Consider the following 26,856-nt stretch of genomic DNA (forward strand, 5'->3'; position numbering starts at 1 on the left):
TAGTTGACCCAAAAGTCGTCATTTACTTGGTCTCATGTCATTCCAAACCTGAATGACTTTCTTTCCTCTATGTAACACAAAAGAAGAGAAGTTTGAAAAATGTCTCTGTTTTTATCTCTTTTTCTTTTGCCCATGCAATGAAAGTCAGTAGTAGAGTTGTTTTGTTCCACTATTCCTTCAAGTCAAATAATATGCCAGTAAAGGAGAATATAGACCATAGTACATCATAGAAAAAAAAAACCCTTTTGCTTTGAGTTTTGGAGTGTGCTTACTTAACCTTGTGACATCACTGATCTATAATTAGCTTTTTAGGCAGTTTGAGTCATTCTGCAAACTATGTGAGCCATGCCGTTAAGCTTAAATTCGACTTTACAAAACCAAATAACAGAGCATACTTTTTTAGCCCATGATAACTGTACTTTGGGTGGGAAAAAAAATTGTGTTATGTCACCAGAAAAACACAGAGCCCTTTGTGAAGAGTTACACTTTTATAACACCATGCCAAAATAGCTTGTCAGTTTAGGCTAATCTCTCAATATAAGCTTTTCTTCTCATAAACCTGAATTAGTTCCCCTGGCTTTTCCTAGTCTTTTGCAGCTCATATAAGAGCTTGGTTGATAGTGATGAAATTTGTATTTCAGCAACACACTATACAGACATGACTGGCATTTTGAAGAAATTTTACCACATTGTTGCTTTCTGCTGGTATGCCTTTGTTATTCAGTCTATTTATGCAAAAGGTGATTCAGAACTGCCACCGGGGATCTTTGTGTATGGTGGACCCTGGAAATACCTAACTTTTTTAAACCTGGTAAGTTTACTTTACATCAACATTTTGGACAGTACTGGAGGTTCCTTGTAAATGTGTTTAACGTTCATTTCTCAGGTCTTACAAATGGTGTTTTTTGGACTGGCATCTGTGAATGACCTTCAGCCTGTGGGAAAAGGCTCAAAAACATCATTTCTCTGCCTCTGCAAGGATTTGCTCTTTTCCGTCTTTGTGTTTCCAGTGGGAATGGTGAGTGTGACTTTTGGAAACCTTTTAACGTGCTGTTGTATAAGAACTGAACTGAGCTGGACGATGAATTATTATTATTATTTTTTTTATTTTTTGCATAACTGCTTTAGATGTAATGACCTAATTTAATAATTGATAATTTTACAACGGAACTGAATCAACACTGAACTGACTGTTGCTAATGCATAATTGTCCTGTTATTACTTTAAAGCTGCTTTGAAACAATCTGTATTGCGCTATATTGCCTAAATAAAGGTGATTCGGCCTATAGAAAACAGGCAAACTGTGTTATAGAACAAAACTGATGTTCTTTATAGTATTTGGTTTTGTTTGATGTGCTTCACTTGGTGAGAGTGAGTTGTGCCAGTCACTTAGAGTTTTAGTGCTGCAATTTAATATTTGTGATTGTCAGGATCATTCTATTGTTTTCTTCAGATTTAACAATATATAGACCAAAAAATAGATACACTAAATCCCTAAAATCTGATATTCCAAGTTTAGTCGAGCTTCACTCATATTTTTTAAAGAATTATATTTTCACACACAGTTTACAAACAAAAAAGTCAGTACTGTCCAGAAGAAACAGTGCAACATCGTCCGATTTAAAAATGTTCAGTTCTTTGAGTTCTCTCTAACCCTAACCATTTAAAAGCCTTCCCGATTATTATTTGTAACTTAATTGTTTTTTTATTTTTAATGGGTTTTTAATGTTTGTTCTGGTTTGTCTTAAGTTTGTAGTTCTGCTGTTTTGGCTGATTTTTGCCTATGACCGACAGCTAGTCTATCCAGCTTCAATTGACAGCTTCTTCCCTCAATGGTTGAATCATTCTATGGTTTGTTGTTCTCTGTTCCTTCGAATAACTTTTTAAAATATATGTCAATTAAATAATCTGCATTTACAACTAAATATATCTTTGGATCAATGAACTGTCTAATACTAGTCATTTTGTATGTTTGATTTTCAGCACACTATTGTTCTCCCAATCTTGTTTGGTGAGATCCTGTTGGAGCCACATATCTACCCGAAAACTAGAAATGGTTTAGCAGCTTTGGGATTTGTTGGTCTGGCTTACTTAGGATGGTGAGAATGTCTTGTGTTTGTTTTAGCGATATACTGATGATTTGAAAACAGATTATGTTGGTGACTCCACTAGATATGAAACTTGATTTGCTCATGCTTTAGACTTAATATATTAATATACTGTATATATACAGAATATATATATATATATATAAGATTAATATATAGTATTATATATATATATTTCTTTTTCAGGATTGTTTGGGTGTATCTAACAGTGGGAATCTGGGTTTACCCTATATTGGGGCTGTTTAGCAGCTCAGGATTGACCATCTTCTTCTTTCATAACATGCTTGTTGTGTCGTTGCTGTTCTTACTGGGCCAAACTCTGAACAATAAAGTTTGGGGTATGAAAATAGATTTATTTTCATTTTAGATTTTCATCTATTGGAATATCTGTAAGCAATATTGATGCTGAAATCTAATACCAATATACCTAATAGTCACTTTTTACTCTCACAGGGAAAGAACTTCATAGACGTACAAGAACATGATGAGTCAGAAGGAAGTCAAGACTAAAACATGACACATAATTCCTTATAAACTTGTTTCAGGCCTATGAATCTCTGGAATGAACCACCTCCAAGTGGTTTGAATGATGTCTGCTGTTGCATTATCAGTTTTGTATATTTTGTATATGACCATTCATTTTCTGCTAATGCAAATTTGACACTAGTGTGCATCTGTGATATATGTCATACACATTTCTGTGAACTGGGAAAAAATAATAAAGCTGGTGTCTTAAAACATTTATTGAGCAAGTTATTTAACAAAATCAAAAACAAAATCTTCTTTCTAAATTGGTTTTGGGTGACTATGGCATATGTTCTGTACATTTCACATAAGAATATTTTTAAAGGGATAGTTCAACCAAAAATGACAATTCTGTCGTCACCTCACCCTCATGTTGTTCCAATCCTGTATGAATTTCTTTCTCTTGAACAAAAAAGAAGATAGTATGAAGATTATTGGTAATCAAACAGTGAACGGTAGCCATTAACTTCCATAGTATGGAAAAAAAATACAATTGAAGTCAATGGCTTGTCAACTCTCAGGTTACCAGCATTCTTTAAAAATCTTCTTTTGTGTTCAACAGAACTCATAGGCTTGGAACAACACACGGGTGAAAAAATGGTCGGTCCCTTTAAAGCTTGCTGATCATCCCAGATAAAAACATATTGATAATCCATAATGCAATAATTCTCTAAAGAGAATGTGTGTTTTTTAGGCCAATTCACACAGCACTGACAGACGCACAACAACGTCGATAGTCACCAGATAACACCACGTCACTTCTCAGACATTCTAATTCGAATCGTCAACATATTCAATCGGCCAAAACCAGCTCTGACAGAAAGCAACACACTGCGACAGGGGTATCCGACCAAACCTGTCTGTCGGTGCGCTGTGAATTGACCCTTTCTACACTCTTAAAAAATAAAGATTCTTGGGATACTCCACCGTTTTTTCTTATTAAACTATGTTTTTCCATTAAGTGTTTGGGAGCGCGTAGCAGTTTATCATCACTTCTGACTGACAGGGGGAGAGGACTTTTCACGAGTGATGATATTACTGCGCTGAGTCGAAGCGCTCCCAAGCACTTGCTGTGGTATTCCGCCAAATAGTTATCCAATTTACACGCTTATAAAAGCGTAACGTTTTGTTTTTGTGTCACCATTCTTGGTCGAGTTACACGGAAAACGTGGATGTGTTTGGTCGCTTCTCTGCTTGGATCCAAATGAATGAACTGGCCTTGGCTAAGTTAAGTGCTATCAAAGTGTCTCACGCGCCAGAGCGATTGAGTGAATAATAACATAGTTTAATTTGAAAAAACGGTGGATTATCCCTTTAACATCCCTGGGCTGGAACCTTTCCATTCCACTAAAGGTTCTTTATATAGTGACTTAACGAGAAACTTCAGTTAGAGTGTTAGTGTAAATCCTCTTCTTTTTTTTCAAAGGCCATTCCACCGGAGTCTTTCACAATGATGATCCAGATATTTCTAACATCATCAGGATGATGCGTTTCACAGTCATTTTAAGGTTTAGGAGGACAACAATTTGTGTCACACGTTTTCTTGAACCAAAGTAAAAGAGAACCACTGCTTGCAGGTTTTCTCTGTCAGGGTTAAAGATGAGGAATAGAGCCTTTTATAATTGTCTGGGCGTCACTTCCTCTCTCAGGTTGAACTTCCTCTCAGATCTCTGTATTCTTTTATATGGTGCAGAGTGTTTGGATCTGCGTCCACCAGCCCGACAGAGAGGAGCTTCACGATGAGGTGAAGTTCCTGGTCATTCATTCTCTGCAGGATAACAATCAGATATTAGCATGTGCTTCCTTCAGTCAGCCATGAGAGAACAAGAGAGCTGTATTCTCACATGTATAGCTATGTACCTTGTTTTTGTAAAGCAAGTTTTTTTCTTGAGAGGCATGTTTCTGTGTTGGAGATAATACAGTCAATAAACAAGGAAGACTGCTTTCAAAACATCATCATTAAAATGATCTCCCCTGCATCTACATTATATGTGTCCCTTCTTGTTCTAAAATAATTGTATTTGCTGTATGGTTTAATGCAAAAAACTCTTCACATACACATAGCAGGCATCATCATTCATGTTAACTCTCCTGATTTTGTCATTCTCTTCTGACTTGTTCTGCACTGCCTTTTTCCAACAATAGATATAATAGCTAGATAATCATGTAACAATAATCAAAAATTGTTGCTGACTTGATTAACCGGTCATGAGAGCATATTTAAACACTTCCTCTTACCTGACTCAGACCATGTGACATGCACTTGATGATACCAATAAGCCCCAGAACAATCTGTGGATAGAAACATTTGAATATTAACAGACATTAAAAATGAGAAAAATATATGTTTGCAAAACAAGTTGAATTAAAAACTGAAAACTGCATAGATAAAAGAGAACAATACACATGAAACAATACAAATGATCTCAGCATTTTTACACGTTTGCATATGTGTGTGTGGATGTGTAGCTGAGTTGTACTCTACATTTATAAATCCCATTATGGTTTTACTGTGTCATATATTTATCCAAAAGCTATTACAAAAATACAATACTAGAATTTTAGCTTTAAGGAAAAAATATATCTCGTTTACAATGGTTTTTAATGCTTAAGAGACAATAAGCATTTATGCACCGACCATTTATTGACCCCAAATCTGATCCTGAGATAGCCTTTGTCACTTATAGTTTTGCACATACAGTATACCAAACACAAGACACAAGCTGTAAAACGTGAAACAGGTAAACTTACCCCCACAATGTACAACATGATTGCTTCTGCGTGTGCTCCTCCTGCGTGTGTGTGTTTGTCTCTGGTCAGGACTGTGATTTTAAAGGAAACTGAGAGATCATCATGTGAACACAACCAGATGTACAGGTCTAACAGCATGTGTCAAACTCCAAAGTGACAAAGCCAGACAATCATGTGTTTTCCCCACACACGACAGCTGGAAACACACACTGACGCACAGGTCCGTCACAATTCTGGACTACTGACGTTATTTTAAGAGTAAAGATAAGACCCCTGTGTTTTTCTTTTCATTTGTAAAAGGTTAATAAGTAATGGCACATGTGAAGTGTCATTCCTGTAGTTTTAACATTCATGTGACCAAAAAGTGTTGACGCGCAACATTATACCTCAAGCTTCACATATCATTGAACAAACAACTTTCTTTTCATCAAATAAGTTTCATTATTCACGTTCTTGATGATATACTGCATACTTTAAAGTTTTCCTATATCAGTCTTAAAAAATTATGATCAATAAGTTATGACAACATATGTTTTTACAATTGTCTACTTTTTTAAATAACTTTTAAGATTCAACTCAGTTCAAGTCAATTCTAGTCAGTTTAATGTAATTTAAGTTGAAATGATCACCCCAGCTGATATTTAAAAAAATTAAGATATCAACACTGTCTTGGACACTTTGGTGCAGTGAATAATCACAAAATTCAGAGCAAACAAACAAATAAATATTTTTGGTATTTTTTTTAAATCTAGATTCTAATTTGAGCAGCTTTTTTAACTTAAAGGTTGTAGCTGTTTACCCATGAATATATTTTTTTTATTTTATATAAAATGAAAGACTAAATTCAATGAGACTGAACATCTGAGCATGAATGTGTGATAAAAGAAACTGTTCCCATACAGAAAGCAAAATAATAATTTTTTCTTGATAATAATACAGAGGGAAATATAGACCAATAAAACCAGGAGGAAGGAACAGCTTCTCTTCAAAAGATTGGCTGGTGTTAAACTGGAAAAGTGGCTTAATGCACACACACACACACACACACAAAAGGAATTTTGCCATGACGACAGGGCATTTGGATTAAAATAATTTGGAGCATATACTAAATTCATTTTTGGAAACTGATGGGAAGCCTTTGGTGAATACATGTAGAAAACCAGCAACAATTAAAAAGGAAGCACACTGAGGCAAATGAGATAAAAGATGATTTGCGTAATAGATTAGTGCACAGATGAAAAAGGCACATTTATTTTTCATATACCTCAATTAATAATCTGAACGTAAAAATCTCCAAGCACCCATGGGCTTATTGTAACGTGAAGCTAATAATTAAGCATTCATCCTTATGCACCCAAAAAGGAAAATTCTGTCATTAAAGGGATAGTTCACTTTGAATCAACCAATGTCAGGGTATGAAGCAAAGTTTTTTAGTATTGGATTTTATATAAAATATATTTTTGGCATCAATCCTTCATGGTTCTCAGTGCTGCTTGTTGTAGAATATATAGCATCATATTCCTTAAAATACTACAATAATGAGGCCAGTCATCACCCATTGTATCAATATTTTACCAGTTTACGGCTTCATGAAATTTTGGATACTGGATATTGGATACAAGTTGTCAGTTTCCCACTGCAGCAAGTGTAGTTCCTTTCATAAAACGTTGATTTTTAAAAGCATAAACTAAATATATTGTATGTCTCAGTCTTAGTGAGTCTTCAATAATGTGAGTCTTCAATAATCTTACCAATTCACTAAGTAAATGAACATACTCTGGGTCACCGCGAGAGGGAGGCAAAACACACATAGAAACCAACCAGCAGACAGCAGTACACAAAACCGCACACAGACAACAGACACAGGCACTACGAAATCAAATGTAGGCTATGGAATATCCAATGAGCTAATGGCTGTGTTATATGCTTAATAATAAAGAGAGAACATTTAAATGTTTTTGTTGTTGTTGTTGCAATATTTAGATAACTTAATATTAAGCGAATAAGTTATTAAGAAATGTATCATGAATAATTGTAACAATTTCCACATTCATCAAAGCCAAGAAAGTTTCTAAATTATATTTCTCAGGAGAAAAAGAATCACAGATATACGTGGAAATATAATTCTCATTTTCTTAACCATTAAACATTAGTTCTATATACGAACATTTGTGAAATGAGTGATCCTAAAAAAGATGTTCTTTTTCACAAGCGATCAGAGTAGTCAACGAGTCGATGTTTGTCTTTGCATGTGCAAGTGAATTTTTCCATAAAGTCATTTTTATCATACTACTAAGTCAGTGTTAACAGATCAGTGTCATTTGTTGAAATTATTTTATTAAATGTCTCAAATATGAATTTAGAATAATTACAGGTACAAAAAGAACTTAAAAATATTTCTACTAAAAAGGAGATTAAAAATTCGTGTTTCCGGAGCATATTTTTTTTCCCTTGTCCTGTACGCTTCCTTTTGAAAAGTGCGTTGTGATTGGTCAGCTGGAGCCCATGTAACCAATCACAGCGCGCCTACCATGGATGAAGGAATAAATGCAAGATGGCTCCTCATATAAAACCAGCCGCCTGGCTTCTCTTTTGTGACCAACAACATTATTTTCCTCCCTTTATTCGATTAAAATACCGTTTTCGGGGTAGTGCGGAGGGCTAAATCAATCTGTACGCTGGCGTAGGGGTTATTTGGCGTCTTCGGGCGCTGTGGGAAATATTTAATAAGCGAGCATTCCGATTTTGAGGCAGTGTGCGAGAGACTGGGCCTGTCCGCGCACGCGACGGTCAGCAGCAGCGCGAGCCCGAACCTGATCCCGAACCCCGCGTAGGGATCCCAGCCCGGGCACCCGAACAGATCATATGGCTGTTTCAAGGTGAGTTAGGGGATTATGGTTGATCTTCAGCTGGCAAATGCGTCTACAGTTGAATATTCTAATTCTTAATACATAAGTTATATAATATCTTGATTGTAGATACGTTAACGGTCAGTATTTTTTTCAAATAAGTGACGTTAAAGGTTATTCCTCATAGCTACTGCAGAAGCAATTTAACCTCCCACACGGACACGTCAATATGTGACCTGTCAAATTGTGTTATCTCATGCAGTATATCATATATTGGTTGTGTTTTGTGTTCTATTTCATATGCGTTATGAATCCAACTTAAATCGTTTGTGGTCTGCAATAATGATTCTACTTTATCCTGATAAATCTTCAGCTAATGTGTAAATCCACGGGTGATTAGTGGACTAACCCCACGCAGTGTCATCCCTCTCCGGGTTGGGCACTGTCAGTGAGCTGAAGACCGTTAACATTCACAGACTGAAGACCGCAATCGTTTCTCCTAATCCATCACTTCAGTTGATGCAGTTAATGTGTCGTTATATAACGTCTCTGACAGGATGGTGTGGGGGAAGATGATAGGTTGTCTTTTTTACCCTTAGGTTATTTGTTAGTTATCATATTTTTTGACAAAGAAATTAATTAAAATGAGTCATTACGGAAAGCTTCTATTCCTTATAGTCCGGGTCGCCCACCCATCACGTGACCAGTTATTACTAATAATAAAGTGTATCACAAATTTCATGAAATACAGGGGCTCATGGTTACAGGATTCGTTTTGAGTTGAAAAACCAAACCGACTCAGTCAGGCTTTGTTGGTACCATGCTAATCATCAATTGTCTGTCAACTCGGGCTTTGATCCTGAGTTCATGGAATTTGTGCACATGAAATTGTGACATCAGTAGCGAACAGCCAATCACAGGCGTTGAAACAGAAACTGCGATTTTGCTTCTTGCAAGCGATTTAGCAGCACGACTCATTTCTCTTTTCTGACAAAGATTTGTGGAAGGATGTGAATAAAATAAATGCATTTGCTCAGCAAGAAGAACATATCTTGCTATATTGTCAAGTTAGTTTATATAGTGGACAATTTATAGTCTGGGTCTAAAACTAACTTCGCAACACCTGCCAATTTCTGCCAGTACAAAAAAAAATGTACTGGCCATAAATATTTTTTACCAGCTATATCCCATAATCCTTATTAAGGTTACAGAAGTTATTCAGGGAAGTGTGATTTTCTTTGCTTTTTGTTGTCTGATTAACATTTAAAATATACAGCAGCAGGAATATTAGGCTGCTGTCACTTTAAGACCTGCACAGATCCAATATACTGATACACTTGTGTTGTCATTCTCAACTGTTTACATTCACTTCAGATATAACTGACTATGTTGACATCATTTTGTTTGAATTGAAGTTCAAGTAGACGTGAAAGAGAGCTCAATTCAGCATTTTGCTCTGAGACGCAGATTTCTGGGCGTGCAATTCTATAAGAAGTAGGCTAAAGAATTGAGTTCCCCTTTACATCTTCATTTGCATTAATATTTAAATTGCCAAGGCTTAAAGGGTTAATTCACCCACAAAGGAAAATTCTGTCTTGAATTACTCGCCCTCATGTCGTTCCAAACCCATAAGACCTTCGTTCATCTTTGGAGCACAAATTAAGATGATTTACGGTGAAATCTGAGTGCTTTCTGACCCCCCCATAGACTGCAACGTAATTGCCACTTTCAAGGCCCATAATGTTAGTAAAGATGTTGTCCATGTGACTAGTGGTTCTTCATTTCATAAAGTGACGAGAATACTTTTGCAGTAATGGAAGATAAATTTTATATGAGCAGCCTAGTGTGACCACGGCTTAAATAATCACTTTATTTATAACATTGGAGATGTTATTTTATCGTTTTATTTTCTCCAGGTTGGAACGTCTGTTTATCTTATTGGACACAGGAACGACTCCTGTTACCCGTAAAGCAGCTGCTCAGCAGCTGGGAGATGTCGTTAAACTTCACCCACATGAGCTTAATAACCTACTATCAAAGGTGAGTGTTTAGGATTTGCTCAGACCAACCAAAAAAAGAAAGAAAAAAATATATTTTGTATGGGGACATAGGCTCATTTAGTAGTTTGTAATTTAAACAGCAAAACTCATACAAATGGTTCAGATAGCCTATGCAGAATATGTCTGTATTGTTGTGAGTATTTGTACAGGAAGAATGTCTCCTTGCGTTCCAAAATGCATGTTTGCCATCTGTCGCTCACAATGCTCTCATATGTGATGTGAAAACACTACTGTGATACGCAGTGGATATTAGTATATCAGTCTGGCGAGTAAACTAAAAAATTGACTAGCCAATGGCAAATTCTATTGCTAAAGTGTGTAAAAAAGAGGGTTGAAAAAGAAAGGTTACAGAGAGATGTTTCTTAACAAGAATTAAGGTAAAGGTTTGGAATTTTGCCTAACGTGTGGTGCATGTGAACAAACCTGAATCTCAACCCTTCTGAATCTCATTATTGATCTGTTTTCTCTTCCTCTGGACTTAATAGGTTTTAACATTCTTGAGGAGTCCAAACTGGGATACGCGAATCGCAGCTGGACAGGCTGTTGAAGCCATAGTGAAGAATATTCCGGAATGGAACCCAACTCCAAAGCCAAAAGACGGTGAGATGAGTATTCCTAGATTGCATTACTGGAGAATTTTATTTTTTGTTATTTTTTACAGGAAGGCACATAACTATTTATACACTTGATCAATGCAGTCAAATGCAAACAACTCCAATTTGATCTTGCAGTGCTAATGCCACATGGAACGTTAAAAGCTAACAAGTATTAATCTTCTGTCTAATGTGTGTCTTGAGCTGAGCGAGAGCTTTAATGTGTTGTCCTTCTCAGAGGTGTGTCCAGAAGACATGTCTCCAGAGGACATCTCTTCAGACAGGCTGAGTTTCTACAGGTTTGATATCTCCCGTCTGCTCAAGCATGGAGCGTCGCTGCTTGGCTCTGCAGGAGTGGAGTTTGAGGTGCAAGATGACAAATCAGGTAGGATTAGATCCTGGTATGTTAATTGCAGCTTTGTAAATTATGTCGTTAATACTATTCTTTATACTTGGAGTTTGTTCAAATTTTGCTGTGTAACTCGCCCTGCACCATTTGTGCCGCAGGCATCAATTATGTCAAAAGATAACTACAGGAAAGAGTTATCATAATAACAATTTGACTGTAATAAGGAAATTAAAGCATTGTTCATTTGACATTGTCCTAGAGTTGGTTAAGTGTGCATTTATTTGCATATCTGTATGGACGAAATTTGATTGGAAATGAGTTTTTTTTTACATGTTCTCCTTTTATTTTCCATTTCATATTGAACTTGCATGTACTTTTACTCTGCACCATTTGTGCTACGAAAATGAATGATACCTCATTGATACGTTTATATGCAAGCGATTGTGATTTATACCTGGTGAACAATAAAATGGGTAATATCTAGACACCAGAGTATCATAGATTGATTGATTTACTTTAACCATAAAGCACACACCTCCTAGAACACCTTGTTGGTTTTGCCATTCTGAGTCATGATTGCATTTTCTAGGTGAGACGGATCCCAAAGAGCGTTTGGCCCGGCAGAGAAAGCAGTTGCAGAAGAAGTTGGGATTGGATATGGGCGCTGCGATCGGCATGGACACTGAGGAGCTTTTTAATGATGAGGACCTGGAGGACGCTTGTGCCTCCAATACCAACAGGACACAGCCTGGTAAAAGCCTAGGCTGTCACTTCTCACGCAATCATATGGTGAGTCGTGCTGTGAATTATATTCTACAAAATTTTAATTGGAGGAGAGGGTGAAATCATTGCAACTATATTGTGATTATTTAATGTCATCCAGCCCTGATTCAGGGTCTAATCGGGTCACTTGTATTATTAAAATGTTCAGGTTTGTGTTCTCCTCTTTAGCCAGCTGCAGAGCTCATAGATTCACAGTTTCGTCCAGGCATGAGCAATCGACAGAAGAACAAGGCCAAGAGGATGGCGAAACTGGTGGCAAAGCATAGATCCAGAGACATGGATCCTAATGAGAAGAGGTAATGCTAAATAGATCTGTATTTCCTTTTATTCATTGATTTTTAAATGCCAACATAACATCAAAACTGACTATTTACCCTGTAAAAGTTTTAACAGCCACAGGTCGAGGCTGCACATGCTTTATTTTACAGAATCTTCAAGATGATGACAACCAAGCAACTTTTATGGATCATAAGCACTATATTTAAAGGGAATATGGTTTTATACAGGAATTACAGATGTAGGACACACTTGAAAGTTGATTCTTGTGCAGAGACACGGAAAGCAATGTAGGCTGAGGGTTTAAGGTCGGTCTACAGCATTGAATTTTCACAAAGATACTAGGTTATCATACCTCATTTTTATGTTTCTGTTGGTGGGTGAGAGCAGACTTATTCTAGAACAACTTTTATGGTTTACGCAGCCACCTTCACATGTCAAAGATTTGTGTTCGATGAATCATTTTTAGAATCGGGTCGTGACGTGCCTGAAGACTCTAAGCCCTATAAACGGTGTTTCATTTTGACTTTAAACATAATGACTGTTCCTGGGTATGTGGGCGGTCAGTCTGACCGCTGCTCTTATGTTCTTTCGCCACAGCAATGACAGTTTTGAGGGAGAGCCAGAGGAGAAACGACGGAAAACCACAAATGTAGTCATTGAGCAGCCAGCAACCGACAGCAAACTCTTAATTGATAATGTCCCTGATAACTCCGGTTTATTTGAGGAGGTGTGAGACTTGCACACATGCTTGCTTTTTATATCACACATTGAGCTGTTCACATTCAACATGTCCTATTGTGTCTGTCTAATATTTGTTTTTGTTTCACAGACTCAGGAATGGCCCCTGGAAAGCTTCTGTGATGAACTGTGCAATGACCTCTTCAACCCCTCATGGGAGGTACTGAAACTAAAAAAAAAAACTTGCTCTGAAATGGCCACAAGACGAGGGGATCTAACTAATCTAATGATTCAGTGTTTCTGAAAATAAATGGACCAATGAAAAGTGCATTTAAAATACTGTTATATTTCACAATGCTTAACTTTATATTGCTAGTGAAATCGTTGTGAATATATCACAAATATTCAGTATTTCTCCAAGGCCTGGTTGAGACTGAAATTTATCTCAAATGGAGCAGTTATTTATATCTCGCTGTAATGCCTTTCAGTGTTATTTTAGGATTATTAAATTGTTGTTATGTTTATTAATTAAGCTTTTTATATTTAATTTTATGCCTTATTATACCTTTAAGTATTTCTGTTTTTATTTTTCTGTTTTTATTATTGTATTCCTATCCTTTAAACTTTTTTTAGTTAGTTGCCATAGCAACATTTCAGTTTTATTTTTTAAATTCAGATTTTTCATCTAATATTAGTTTATTTTAACTATTCAGGTAAATATGCATATTTTTTATTAGTTTTAGTTAACGAAAAAACTGATTCCTGCTGGTCTCGTGCTTTTAGAGACAAATGCTCTTAAATGCAGCTTGCAGTTGCGTGTGAACAGAAGTTATTTGTATGAGTGGTTACAGTCAAAGGAGTAGTGGTCGGTCACTGAGTTTTCATTTGTCTTGTTTAGATTCGCCACGGTGCCGGCACAGGACTGAGGGAAGTGCTGAAGTGTCATGGTGCGGGTGGAGGAAAGACTGTTGGCAGTACAGTAGAACAGGTGTTCACCAGATCATTGCACATTTTCACCGTCAGAGTTTAAACTCGGTGTCTGATGCTTGATGCCTTCTACGTTCTCAGATGGAGCGACAGCACCAGGAGTGGCTGGAGGATTTGGTCATCCGGCTTTTGTGCGTCTTCGCTCTGGACAGATTTGGAGACTTTGTATCAGATGAGGTCTGTAACTTCTGAGATTGTTTATTAATGTCTTTAGCCCTGTTGCCCCCTAGTGCCTGAAAAAGACCCTGCCCTGCTATTGAACCTATAATTGCACGATTGTGTGTCAGCGTCATTACATTTAAACAAATTATTTATTTTTTTGTGGCAAGGCTTTCATTTTCTTGTTCTCATTTTGAAACTTTTCCTTTTTTTAACTTTCCAGGTGGTTGCACCTGTCAGAGAGACGTGTGCCCAGACTCTTGGCGTGGCGTTGAGGCACATGGCCAACAGTGGCGTCGCCATGACTGTGGACATTCTGCTCAAGCTGCTAACTGAAGACCAATGGGAGGTTCGACACGGAGGCCTGCTGGGCATCAAATATGTTCTTGCTGTGAGACAGGTGAAGAAATCTATCTTTCTTATGGACTGAGATTTAAAGTGGTAAGAGGAGTAATATCCTGCATGTGAGTTTACAGCTCAAAAACATATTCATAAACATTTGTTGAAAAGTTGCACTGTTTATGAATATGTTTTTGGAGCTGTAATCTCACGTCCAGATATTACTCTTCTCACCTCTATAATTGTCGTCTTTTTGCTCTGTGCCTGAGCCCAATTATGATTTGGGATGTGCGCACCTTTTTTTGCATTTAAAGTGACATTCGTGTTGTAGTCTCTAGCCTTTGTTTGACCTTCACACCTTGCTGACCCTTAGGATTTAATCGCAGCGCTCCTGCCCCGGGTTCTTCCTGCCATTACAGAAGGCCTGCGGGACCTGGATGATGATGTTCGAGCTGTGGCAGCAGCAGCTTTGATCCCTGTGGTGGATGGATTGGTTCAGTTACAGCCTGCTAAGGTCTGAGCTCAAAGTTCATTTGTTTTTGACAGTCAGTGCAGATATATTCCTAATTCAAATTCATATATCTGAGATATGAGAGCGAGAGAGAGGGCATGTCATCTTATCAGATGCGATAATCTTAAAATAGTCAAATATAGGCCAGGCAGTCTTTCACTGACAGTATGCATGAAATATATTTTCCAACACATTTAAACCAGTCTTACATCTAGCACTTATTCACACCAATTTCTCTGGTTTAATCCCTGTTTATCTATATCCCCTGTGTGCTGAAAAGGTTCCCTTCATCGTGGACACACTGTGGAATGCTCTGCTGGAGCTGGACGATCTCACAGCCTCAACTAACAGCATTATGACCCTTCTGTCCTCGTTGCTCACTTACCCACAGGTCCGCCAGTGCAGGTTAGATCTCTTTAAATCTGAAAGGAGCTCATCTTAGTGGCTATTAACACCACTTTTCATGGAAATGATCAGTGGGAACATAACTTTTTTTTCCTCTTTCCCAGCTCGCAACAGTCTTTGACAGTGTTGGTTCCTCGAGTGTGGCCGTTCCTCAGACATACTATCGCTTCTGTTCGTCGGGCCGCCCTAGAAACCCTCTATACTCTGCTTTCCAAAGCTGATCAGGTTGGATATTTTGTGTAAAGTCAGATGCATAGCTTTACTGATTAACATAAAAGATGTCTTTTTTTTTTTTTTTTTAACTAGGGTTGCACAGAAAAATCAAAGTAGTATTTAACATCTTCAATTTCAAGTAATTAATCTTTCCTGTTTCTTTTTCTAACTTTAAAATTTTGCCTTTAGAGTTGTGCAGTGTGGCTGAATCCCATCATGCAGGACATGTTAAGGTACATCTTTCAGTCCTGCATCCTGGAGAGCAACCAAGAGATCCTAGAGCTGATACAGAAGGTGATGCCCACTGAAACTCACTCTCTTCCACTCTTTGAATGTTTTGTCTGATTGGTATGTAAATGAGTTTATTAATATGTTGATGTTTTTCTAGGTGTGGGTGGAGTTGTTGCGTCAGGCGCCGCAGCAGTATGTGGTGGCGGCCAGCTGTCCTTGGATGGGTGCCTGGCTCTGTTTGATGATGCAAGCGCCACACATCCCAATAGACCCTAACATGCTGCTGGAAGTGAAAGCCCGCTTAAAGGTGAGGGTTGAGGTCAAAATCTCTTAACCAGGAATTTCAATTTATCGTTATCGTGATAACTTATGAAAAGCACTACTGTTTTCAACAATGATAACAAGACGACATGTTTCTTGAGCACCAGATCATCATATTAGACACTGTGACGCTAAAGACTGGATTAATGATGCTGAAAATTCAGATTTGCCTTCACAGGAACATGATTATATTTTAAAATATAATAATTTAAATTGTAATAATTTCACAATGTTGCTCTGTACTGTACTTTGATGCCTAACTTTTCATGTACAAACTTTCTTCCCGTGCAAAACTAGTAAATACAGACGTGACTCAAAGAAAGCAGATTTTACTTTTCAGATTAAAGCTCACCAGAGTGAGAGTGCTTTCCTTTTTTTTCGTTTCTTTTGTACAGTATGTATCAGTCTGTCAGTGAACGGACTGTGGGTGGTCCGTGGGCATGCTGTCTGAGGCTGAGACTAATCCAGCCTACAAACTTCACACTTCACACTCGTCCAAAACACATATCTGCTTTGAACCTCATTCTGTTAATCCGCAGGAGAAGGCTTCTGGGAAGACCCGGCAGGGATCTATTCAAGTCAAGGAAACGGTCCAGGAATACATCGGTGGAGCAGAGACGATTACCGAAGACCCTGCCACAAGAGACTATGTGGTGACGCGTGCACGTCTAATGGCTGCAAAGTGGGTGTGGGGGGAGGGATTCTTTAAACTTTTTTTTTATTTCCTGTTTCTTTGTGCCATATTTGTGTCTAACTACTTTGTGTCCTCCTAGGCTGTTGGGGGCGCTGTGCAATTGTATATGCGACCCACGGTTGAACAGCTCTTCTCAGGAACTCCGTCCTGCCGAGTCTCTAGCTCAACTTTTATTATTCCATCTCAATTCCAAATCGGCCCTGCAGCGGATTGCTGTGTCTATGGTGATCTGTGAGTGGGCAGGCCTTCAGAAGGTGAGAATGGGGGAGAGTCACTTTTAGGTTTCTTTTTAAACATGTTAATGACATGCTGTCCTGCATCACACAGGAGTGTGAGCTGTTATCCAGCGTGGTTCAGCCCCGATTGCTGACCATCCTCTCAGAACAACTCTACTATGATGAGATCGCCATTCCTTTTACTCGCATGCAGAACGAATGCAAACAACTCATAGCACTGCTGGCTGACGCCCAGATTGACGTGGGAGAACGAATCAACTCGGCTGTGTTCACCATTGATCAGGCCAATGAGCTGGTAAGTGAAAGATGCCAAAACTCAAGTTCTAGAGCATTCTGCTGTTATCTTTTAAGAATGAGGTCCGTTTTGGACTTAAGTTATTATATAATAAACTATTTTTAATGTTTAAGTGTAATATATAAATGTATTATAATTACAATATTAATGTAATTGTATAACAATTATACTATAATAATTATATGTAATTCACTATATTAATATAATCATTTAAAATATGTGAGGTTTACTTTTTATAATTACATTGCTAAATTAATATATATTATTGTTGTTTTTAACAATTTAAATTATAATAATAAACATTAATAATTGTATTCTAAAATAACTTATTTAAATGTGTAATATATAAATGTTTTATAAAATTAATTAGTATTATATATTAGTATATCATAATACAATTAATTAATATATATATAATAACTGATTATTATTATTATTTGTAGTAGTATTTTGTATTTATACAAGTTGTATAGATGGATTCAAAACCATGTGTCCTTTGGAAAAAGCAATCCCAAAATGCTTTAGGATTAATCTCAAAGAAATCTATCTATTTCAGTTAGGACCCTTACTTAGAAGGCAACAGATGGCAAGGCACCTCATTAGATCCCATACGTGTACTGCATGTCACTTTGAATTAATGTCTCCAAAAAGGCTTCTTATTCCTCCCCTGATTTTCTCTAGGTGACCACCATCTTCTCAGAATGCACGTCCTCTCTGAACCTCAAGTCACGTCAGTTCCAGCCTTTGGACGGCAAGAGGCTGCAAGCTCATTCCACTGTGTGCGAGACCAGCGCTGAATGGCAGCAGCTGCAGCTGAGAGTTCATACGTTCACTGCCTGCGCTGTGGTGGGACTGGCCATGCTGCCGGATAAACTCAATCCTTTGGTCAGGCCCCTGATGGAGGCAGCCCGCCGCGAAGAGAACATACTCGTTCAGGGTTACGCAGCCTCCAACATCGCTCGTCTGCTGCAGCTGTGCTCAACCAGATGTCCCTGTCCTAACGCCAAGATCGTGAAGAATCTCTGCAGCTCAGTGTGTGTAGATCCGATGCTCACCCCTAGTGCTGCCTGTCCTGTCCCGCCAGCCAGCACTCCAGCAATACAAGAGAGCAGTAAAGGTGAGAGGAACACCATAACATTCATGTTTTCATTGGCCGTCCTTATTTATGAATCGAGAGAAGAGCGAATTCAAGAATAAGGTCTATTCTGGTCTATTTAAATATTATCATCATTATTTTTATTAATTTGATTATTTTTATTTATTTATTTTTGGTGTGTGTATACAACAAATTATATTATTACCGCTATTACAAGGTATTAAAAGTATGTGCTAGAAAATTACAGTTAGACTGTAAATTAGTTTTATTGTATTTATCAATGCTTGGAATTAGTGTTGGTCCAATACGTGACTCAAAAACCGCAAAATGATCTTAATCTAGAGTTGAATAATAATAATATTAATAATAATATCAATACTGAATTATTATTATTATGTGTTATAAAAATTGATAATCTTACAATTTTTTTATAATAAATAAAATATTATAGTATATAAAAATAAATGGAATTTTTTTAAATGGAAAGATAAATGGAAATTCTTTTTAGTAATTTGTTCATTTATTTTGGTGTCTTTCTAGTTCATCCTATTTAATTTTAAGATTGTTGGCATTCAATTTGAAAATGTAAACTCTGTTTTGATTTGTGTGTTTATTCTGTCTTTCAGGGTCTGTGGCAGAGAAGGATGCAATGCATCATATGGTGAACAAGACAAAGGGCATCATAACGCTTTACCGGCATCAGAAAGCAGCGTTTGCCATCACCAGTAAGAGGGGACCCACCCCCAAAGCCCCCAAAACCAACACCAACAATGACCTGCCCCTCGGAGGCAGCATTACTGCAGAAACAGACGAGGTATTTACAGGGTTGTAATTAGTAGCGTCACGGTTTCCTCCGTGATCTCATGACTAATGCTAACAGTCTGTGTGTGATTCTAACTTTCTTAATCCTTAATTCTAAGAGCAAGAAGCCATGTCTTATCCAGAGGAGAGGTGCTGAGTTCTGCTTGATGACCGTTGCCAGGCATTTCGGTCAGGAGTTGACAAAATCATTGCCATATCTGTGGGAGTTCATGACCGTTCCGCTGAGAAATGCGCTGAATGCTCAGGGATTTGGTAATCTTAATGTTTCAGTTTGAGTAAAGTAAAGCTCTTTGTGATTTTTCTGAATGTTTAACCTTCTCACTTTGTGTGCGTGTTTGTTGCAGATTCCAGCCAGTTGTTGAAGCAGGGAGATTCGATTGCTCAGGAGCTTGTGAACTCTCTGCAGGTGCTGGAGGTCACCGCAGGAGCCATGTCCCAGGAGCTCATCCCTGTAGTATGTACACGAACAGCATTCACGAACGTCTTGCTTCAAACGGCATGAACGTCAGAAATTACAACTAGTCTCCTGTTGTCTCTATACCTGCAGTTGATGGAGCAGCTGCCGCTCCTGTGCACCTGTCTGCAGCATCCATACACAGCCGTGCGTCACATGGCCGCTCGCAGTGTGGGTGTGCTCAGCAAGATCGCTACGATGAAGACCATGAATGTGTTTCTGGAACATGTGCTGCCCTGGTTGGGTGCTATTGATGACAACACCAAGCAGGAGGGAGCCATCGAAGCCTTGGCCTGTATCCTCCGTCACATCTAGCCGTTTTCTTGTATAAATGTTTTTCTATTTCACCAAGATAATCAACTTAATTTAGGATGTATTATAATTAGTAAGACATGCATACAGTACAGTTAAAGTTTGGTGTCGGTAAGTCTTTTAAAGAGATTTGATTGGTTTAATGTTTATATAAAAGCCTTTATTAAATCTCTTCATCATAATCACTGAACATAAACACAAGCTCAATCATACTTGATGAGTGATACGCCCAAATGTACTGGCATAACACTCTTTAAGATTGTTTTGCATTAGTTTGGGGTTACTAGACTTTCAATAGAGGGACTGAAATCTTCCAGATTTTATTAAAAAAAAAAAAAAACTTAATTTGTGTTTTTCGAAGATGAACGAAAGAGCTCTAGAAATAAATGTGTGAATAAAAGTCAGTCAAAATGAAATTGATCAAAAGTAACAGTAAAGACAAGTATGTTACAAAAGATTCTTTTAAACTCATTATTCATCAAAAAAATTTGTTTATTAATCGGCACAACTGTTCAACATTTGATATTTCTTGGGCAGCAAATCGGCATATTAGAATGGTTTCCATAGGAGTGACACACTAGACTGCTGAAATCTCAGCTTTGCCATCACAAGATTAAATTCCTTTCAAAATCTATTAAATAAGAATACGTTTTACTGTATTTGGTTAAATAAATGCCACCTGAGTGAGCAAATGTACAAAGATTTAAAGTGTGTACAGGACACAAATATTTTCCCTGAGCACATTGTCCAGGTGTGATGGAACAGTTGGATGTGGACATTGTGCCCTACATTGTGCTGTTGGTGGTCCCTGTGTTGGGCCGTATGAGTGACCCCTGTGACAGCGTGCGATTCATGGCCACACAATGCTTTGCTACTCTGATCCGACTGCTTCCTCTTGAGGTGAGAGATCTGTGACGGCACAGTTTAGCATTCATGCTTTTCATAGTTTCAAATGATGTGAGGCATTCTGCTGAGGGTCCTCGATGCTTGTTGCATGACTTCTGTGCAGCTGTTTTCCTTTTTGTCTTAGTCTTTTTCTGTTTTTCTTTCCCTTCAGGCTGGAATCCCAGACCCGCCGTCGATGTCTGAAGATCTAATTCGGCAGAAGGCCAGAGAACGACACTTCCTCGAGCAGCTGCTGGATGGAAGGAAACTGGAGAATTACAAGATTCCTGTGCCCATCAAAGCAGAGCTCCGGAAATACCAACAGGTGTGTTTGCTTTTCACAGTTTTTCTTTTTTTTGGCAAAGCCTTCTGAGAATGGAAATGCATAATTTGAATATAAAATATAAAAGAAGTTTGATTGCATTTATGGCTGGTAATTTAAATCTTTTTAAGTTTCATGTTTAAAGAATTTCTGTTCTCTTTTGTAGGATGGTGTCAACTGGCTGGCATTTTTAAACAAGTACAAGCTTCACGGGATCTTGTGTGATGATATGGGTCTGGGTAAAACCTTGCAGTCCATCTGTATTCTGGCTGGCGATCATTTCCTCAGGTACACTCCAAATCAACTTCATCCTTCATAGTGCAGCATTATAGGTTAAAAAGCAAAACGTTATTTGCCGAATAATATTGTTGTGTGTGTAGGGCTCAGGAGTTCACCAGAACAAAGGCTCCTGACTGTTGCCATTTGCCCTCCATAGTGGTGTGTCCCCCCACCCTGACAGGCCACTGGGTGGATGAGGTTGGGAAGTTTTGCTCTAAAGAGTATCTGAATCCTCTGCACTATACTGGCCCCCCCACTGAAAGAGCACGGTACGAACATAATAAACTGTTTGTTGAATAAATATTGACACATTATACAGTTTAAAAAAAGGAATGGGAAATGCATGTATTTTCATTTTATGCAGGTTGCAGCACCAGGTGAAGAAACACAATCTCATCGTTGCCTCGTATGATGTCGTTAGGAATGATATTGACTTTTTCAGGTAACAACTCGACATTTACTTGTACTCGTATTCAGTGGGGGGAAAGCTTTCATGGTTTATATGCTGTTTCTCCCATACAGGGATATTAAATTCAATTACTGCATCCTTGACGAGGGTCACGTCATTAAGAATGGAAAGACCAAACTCTCCAAAGCGATCAAGCAGTTATCTGCCAACTACAGGATCATTCTCTCAGGAACGCCCATTCAGGTGAGAACCGAGCTCTTAAGTGTCATGTATACTGTATGTATAGCATGGTAAGCTATATAATGCTTACCAAAGCTGTATTTATTTGATCAAAAAATACAGTAATATGAAATATTATTAATTTAAAATGACTGTTTTCTATTTTATAAATTTCAAAATGTAGTGTTTTCCTGTGATGCAAAAAAAATCTTTATAAACAAATGTTTTTACTAAAACTTTTGATCTCTTTAATGTCTTTACTGTTCAGAAATTTGGAATAGTACAATTAAAAAAAAAATTAGTACTTTAATTCAATACCTTTCAAATTTTGCCAACATGACTTAACATTCTGAAGCTTGATTTTTGACAAACTCTCCTTCTGTTTTTATTTTTTGGTCTAGAACAATGTTCTGGAGTTGTGGTCTCTCTTTGACTTCCTGATGCCAGGCTTTCTTGGTACTGAACGTCAGTTTGCTGCCCGCTATGGGAAGCCCATCCTTGCCAGTCGAGATGCTAAAAGTTCCTCACGTGAACAGGAAGCAGGTGTGCTTATTTATCACTACATAAATAGTTGTTGTTTTTTTTAAATGCATTTCTTAAAGCCATTTTTACAGTATAATGTTATCTTTTTCGTCTAAAAGAACCTGTTTGTGTGTTTTTCAGGTGTGCTGGCAATGGAAGCACTTCATAGACAGGTTCTGCCCTTCCTCCTGAGGAGAATGAAGGATGATGTGCTTCAAGATCTGCCACCCAAGATCATACAAGATTACTACTGCAACCTCAGTCCTCTACAGGTACAAAACACACACAGGATGTGGTTCGTGAAATCCGCATCACAGCAAGGTTAAGTCATTTGAGTCTGTCAGAGGGGAAAGCTCTTCTGCAGCGCTACAAACTGCTACTAAAAGCCGAAGTGCACTTTGCACAATAAAAACAAAATTGCAAACCAGTTCTTGATTTGAAACAAAAAAAGCGTTAAATAAATAAAGGTGACTTGACTTCAGTTCATCTGAAATAAGGAATTTATTTAATAAATGAATAAATCGATGACATCGCTCTTGTTTTCTCAACTTTGCCTAATCAGGTTCAGCTGTATGAGGACTTTGCAAAGTCCCGCGCAAAGCTGGACGTGGATGATGTAATCTCAACTACGTCTACACAAGAGGAAGAAGAGAAACCCAAACTAAAGGCTACCGGACATGTCTTCCAGGTTGATCTCAGGAAGTCATATAAGAGGAAGAATATCCTCCTTGGTCTAACAGTCTGTAATGTTGGTGTGCTGGTGTTTTCAGGCTCTGCAGTATCTGAGGAAGCTGTGTAATCACCCGGCACTGGTGCTGACCCCTCAACACCCAGAGTACAAACACATCACAGAACAGCTGAGCAGCCAGCACTCCAACCTCAGAGACATTCAGCACGCCCCCAAACTCTCAGCCCTCAAACAGGTGCCGTCAGTATTCATCGTCCATTTGAATGTTTATTTGGTGTGTGTGTGTTTGTGGGGGGATCAATATTAATGGTTTGGAGGGTTTTTTTCTTATAGTTTTCCTTTTAAAATATGCAATTAGTTTTATTTTAATCATTAATATTAACCCATGATTCTTGTTTTTTTGCTTTTTGGTTTAAATTATAAATATCGGGCAATTTTTGTGGTTTGGATTTTATATCATCAATACCAGACGATAGGGTTGGGAATCTTTTAGAATCTCATGATTTGATTCAAATTGATTCTTTTTACTATTCGATTATATCGATTCTTCATTTCGACTCAATATATGCATGCATCTAAATTTTTTGTTGAAACAATCATGGATGGTAATCAACAAATTGTTGAACTTTTTATTTATTTTAACTTTTTTTTTTAAACAACTTTAAAATTAAAATGGATCCTTCACAGAAATGGGTGATCTAAAACAGTATTTTCAGACAGGCAAATGGTTGAGTGCCAGTTTAGTGAGGTACCTCCATGTGCAAAAACTACTGGCTATTTAAATTACACACACCTTGCAAGCCTGAAGGAGACTGAGACGCCTTTCATGTTCACCTCTCACCGCATGAGCACGCTCTCTACACGCCCACAACATCTTTGATCCAACATTGTTATTAACAAACATTTAGAAATTTTTTTGGGGGAAATTTGTGTATCAATTTGAATAGGTAGAAGATAGGAATGCAATTCATTCTTTATTGGTGTGTTTTCCCCCATTTTCATCATCATAAATAAATGCCAGGATGTATTTATTTTTGTCGTGTGTTGTAGCTGCTGTTGGACTGTGGACTGGGTTCATCTGGAGCGTCTGATGGCTGCACCGAGGCTGTGGTGGCCCAGCATCGTGTTCTGATCTTCTGCCAACTGAAGAGCATGCTGGACATCGTGGAGCAGGACCTGCTCAAAACACAGCTGCCCACCATCTCCTACCTCAGGCTGGACGGAGGCGTTCAGGCCGGCCTCAGACACTCCATTGTCTCCAGGTGAGACGGCCACACAAATATTACCCTGGAAATATTTAACCTCGAAGGCAGTTCCATTTGGGTCACTTTATGTGGTCCTTCTCGTTCTACAGGTTCAATAATGACCCGTCCATTGATGTTCTGCTGCTCACTACCCATGTGGGTGGACTGGGATTGAATCTGACCGGGGCTGATACTGTGGTGTTTGTGGAGCACGACTGGAACCCCATGAGAGACTTGCAGGCCATGGACCGAGCTCACAGAATAGGACAGGTACGGAAGGGTTACGTTTTTTTTTTTTTTTTGTTAAACCACATCGGTATTTATTAATGGACTAAAATTAGCAAATAGGTGGATATCAATGTTTTTTGTTGTTGTTGTTGTTTTAGCAAATTTATTTGTTTATTTGCTCTATTTCAAGCCGAACAGGCCTAAAAAAAAAAGAATTTGAAGAATTTGTGTCTCGATCTGGAGATTCTGTTTGCTTTTAGCAGTGTAATAGCGCCCCCTGCCATATAACAGTGAAAACACACTGGAAAATTCCATCAATGGCAGGAAAAGTCAAAGAAATTTGATTAGGGTTTTGGTGTTTTGATAAAATAATGTGAACAGCCCCTTTGCATCCATAAAACGATTGCGTGTTTGTTTCAGAAACGTGTGGTGAATGTGTATCGTCTCATCACTCGAGGCACGCTGGAGGAAAAGATCATGGGTCTGCAGAAATTTAAGATGACCATCGCGAATACAGTCATCAGCCAAGAGAACGCCAGTCTGCAGAGTATGGGCACTGAACAGCTGCTCAACCTCTTCACACTGGACAAGGTCAGTGCTTACAGAGAAAACACCTTCCCATGCTGCCCTAAATGCTAGTTTTTCCACATGCACATCTGCACAAACACTGTTAACAATGACGGATTCACACTGATGCTTTTGTGTTGATGTTCAGGATGAAGCAGTGAAGAGCGAGGCGGGTGCATCGTCCTCTGGTAAAACCAGCATGAAGTCTGTTCTGGATGGACTGGGCGACCTGTGGGACCAGCAGCTGTACGAGAATGAATATGACCTGGACAGCTTCATACACTCCCTCAAATGAGCCCAGTTCAACTTGCACAACAAAACCCAAGTCTTCTGGTTGATGGGACAACGGAGAGACGTGCACAAGCACTGTAGCTATCAGCCTTAAACACTCCAGTCTAATGCTCGTCACAGTCTTACAGCTCTTCCTGAAGGTTCTTACAATTCGCTCAAGGTTTGAGATCTAAAACTGTCCGTTTTTAATGCGGCACTGGAGGAAGTCTTAAAACTAATCTTACAATGCTGAGTGTTGTACGAATGACAGTATTTGAACCTCAGGATTTCCAGAAGGCACTATCAGTATCCATGATAACAGTATTCCAGATCTGAAGGAAGGGAGATGGTGAGACGAGGACTGGATGCACGGAAACGCTTCCACTGTCGTGTAGAATGACTGTTGTGGTTCATCAAGGCCACTAGGAGGCGCTTGACTAACTTCTGTAGGGTAATGAAGGGCTTGTAGCTTCTGCTCCATCAGAAATGTCTAACATGCACTGACTGAAATCTTTAGGTACTGCTAGAAGAGCAGCAGGGCATCGGAAATATTGTAGAGTTTTAAAAAGGAAAAAAAAATAGAACTGTAAATATTTCTGTTATTTGCCTTTTTGGGTAAGCTGGTAGAATTTTAATAAATTCTAATGAGCTCTCTTTAAAATGTCTTGTCTTTGTTTACATTTATGAGAAATGTGTGAATAAACACTTAAATACTTTATTATATCTGGTTTAGCTATGTTGTACTGAGTAGACAGGTGCATGTATAATCTTTTTTTTTTTTTTAGGCTTAAAGGGTTAGTTCACCCAAAAATGAAAATTAAGTCATTAATTACTCACCCCCATGCTGTTCCAACCCCGTAAGACCTTCGTTCATCTTCAGAACACAAATAAAGATATTTTTGATTGAATCTGAGAGCTAGATCAGTCCTACATAGAATGCCTAAGGGACTGGCTCTTGACGGCCCATAAAGTCATTAAAGAAAAGGTTTAAATATTCTATGTGCCTACAGCGGCTCAATTATAAGTTTATCAAGCGACGAGACTACTTTTTGTGCGAAAAAAACATAAATAACGACTTTATTCCACTATTCCATTACTTCCTTATGGGCGCATGCGTGAGAACTGAGACGAGGACGTTCTCATTCGTCTACTTCTTGTTACCGGCTGCTCACC

General features: G+C 38.2%; 3 protein-coding genes across 3 annotated transcripts; 2 read left to right on the forward strand and 1 right to left on the reverse strand.

The window, feature by feature from the left end:
* Positions 1-266: 266 nt before the first annotated feature.
* LOC120479501 (androgen-dependent TFPI-regulating protein) lies at positions 267-2,848 on the forward strand. Its single transcript, XM_039672057.2, has 6 exons — positions 267-811; positions 887-1,018; positions 1,750-1,851; positions 1,984-2,099; positions 2,295-2,446; positions 2,562-2,848. Exons 1-6 carry the CDS (start codon positions 659-661, stop codon positions 2,591-2,593), a joined length of 687 nt encoding a protein of 228 aa, XP_039527991.1. The 5' UTR covers positions 267-658; the 3' UTR covers positions 2,594-2,848.
* Positions 2,836-5,537, reverse strand: LOC148977124 (uncharacterized). Its single transcript, XM_089116810.1, has 4 exons — positions 5,385-5,537; positions 4,872-4,925; positions 4,494-4,535; positions 2,836-4,401 (listed from the first exon to the last, which is right to left on the reverse strand). The coding sequence occupies exons 1-4, from the start codon at positions 5,520-5,522 to the stop codon at positions 4,279-4,281; spliced, it is 357 nt and encodes a 118-aa protein (XP_088972936.1). The 5' UTR covers positions 5,523-5,537; the 3' UTR covers positions 2,836-4,278.
* Positions 5,538-7,929: 2,392 nt separating this feature from the next.
* btaf1 (B-TFIID TATA-box binding protein associated factor 1) lies at positions 7,930-26,344 on the forward strand. Its single transcript, XM_039672001.2, has 38 exons — positions 7,930-8,263; positions 10,150-10,273; positions 10,779-10,893; positions 11,125-11,271; positions 11,825-12,024; positions 12,187-12,314; positions 12,895-13,024; positions 13,127-13,195; positions 13,874-13,963; positions 14,044-14,139; positions 14,345-14,521; positions 14,834-14,974; positions 15,252-15,376; positions 15,481-15,601; positions 15,779-15,883; positions 15,978-16,127; positions 16,681-16,823; positions 16,915-17,089; positions 17,163-17,366; positions 18,048-18,483; positions 19,089-19,276; positions 19,383-19,536; positions 19,629-19,738; positions 19,832-20,033; positions 20,802-20,950; positions 21,108-21,260; positions 21,424-21,545; positions 21,638-21,805; positions 21,901-21,978; positions 22,059-22,188; positions 22,566-22,707; positions 22,828-22,958; positions 23,249-23,374; positions 23,457-23,609; positions 24,425-24,636; positions 24,729-24,888; positions 25,267-25,437; positions 25,562-26,344. Exons 1-38 carry the CDS (start codon positions 8,250-8,252, stop codon positions 25,706-25,708), a joined length of 5,586 nt encoding a protein of 1,861 aa, XP_039527935.1. The 5' UTR covers positions 7,930-8,249; the 3' UTR covers positions 25,709-26,344.
* Positions 26,345-26,856: the final 512 nt, after the last annotated feature.

Source organism: Pimephales promelas, chromosome 11 (assembly GCF_988280905.1).
Source record: "Pimephales promelas chromosome 11, fPimPro1.hap1.1, whole genome shotgun sequence".
Classification (NCBI taxonomy): domain Eukaryota; kingdom Metazoa; phylum Chordata; class Actinopteri; order Cypriniformes; family Leuciscidae; genus Pimephales; species Pimephales promelas.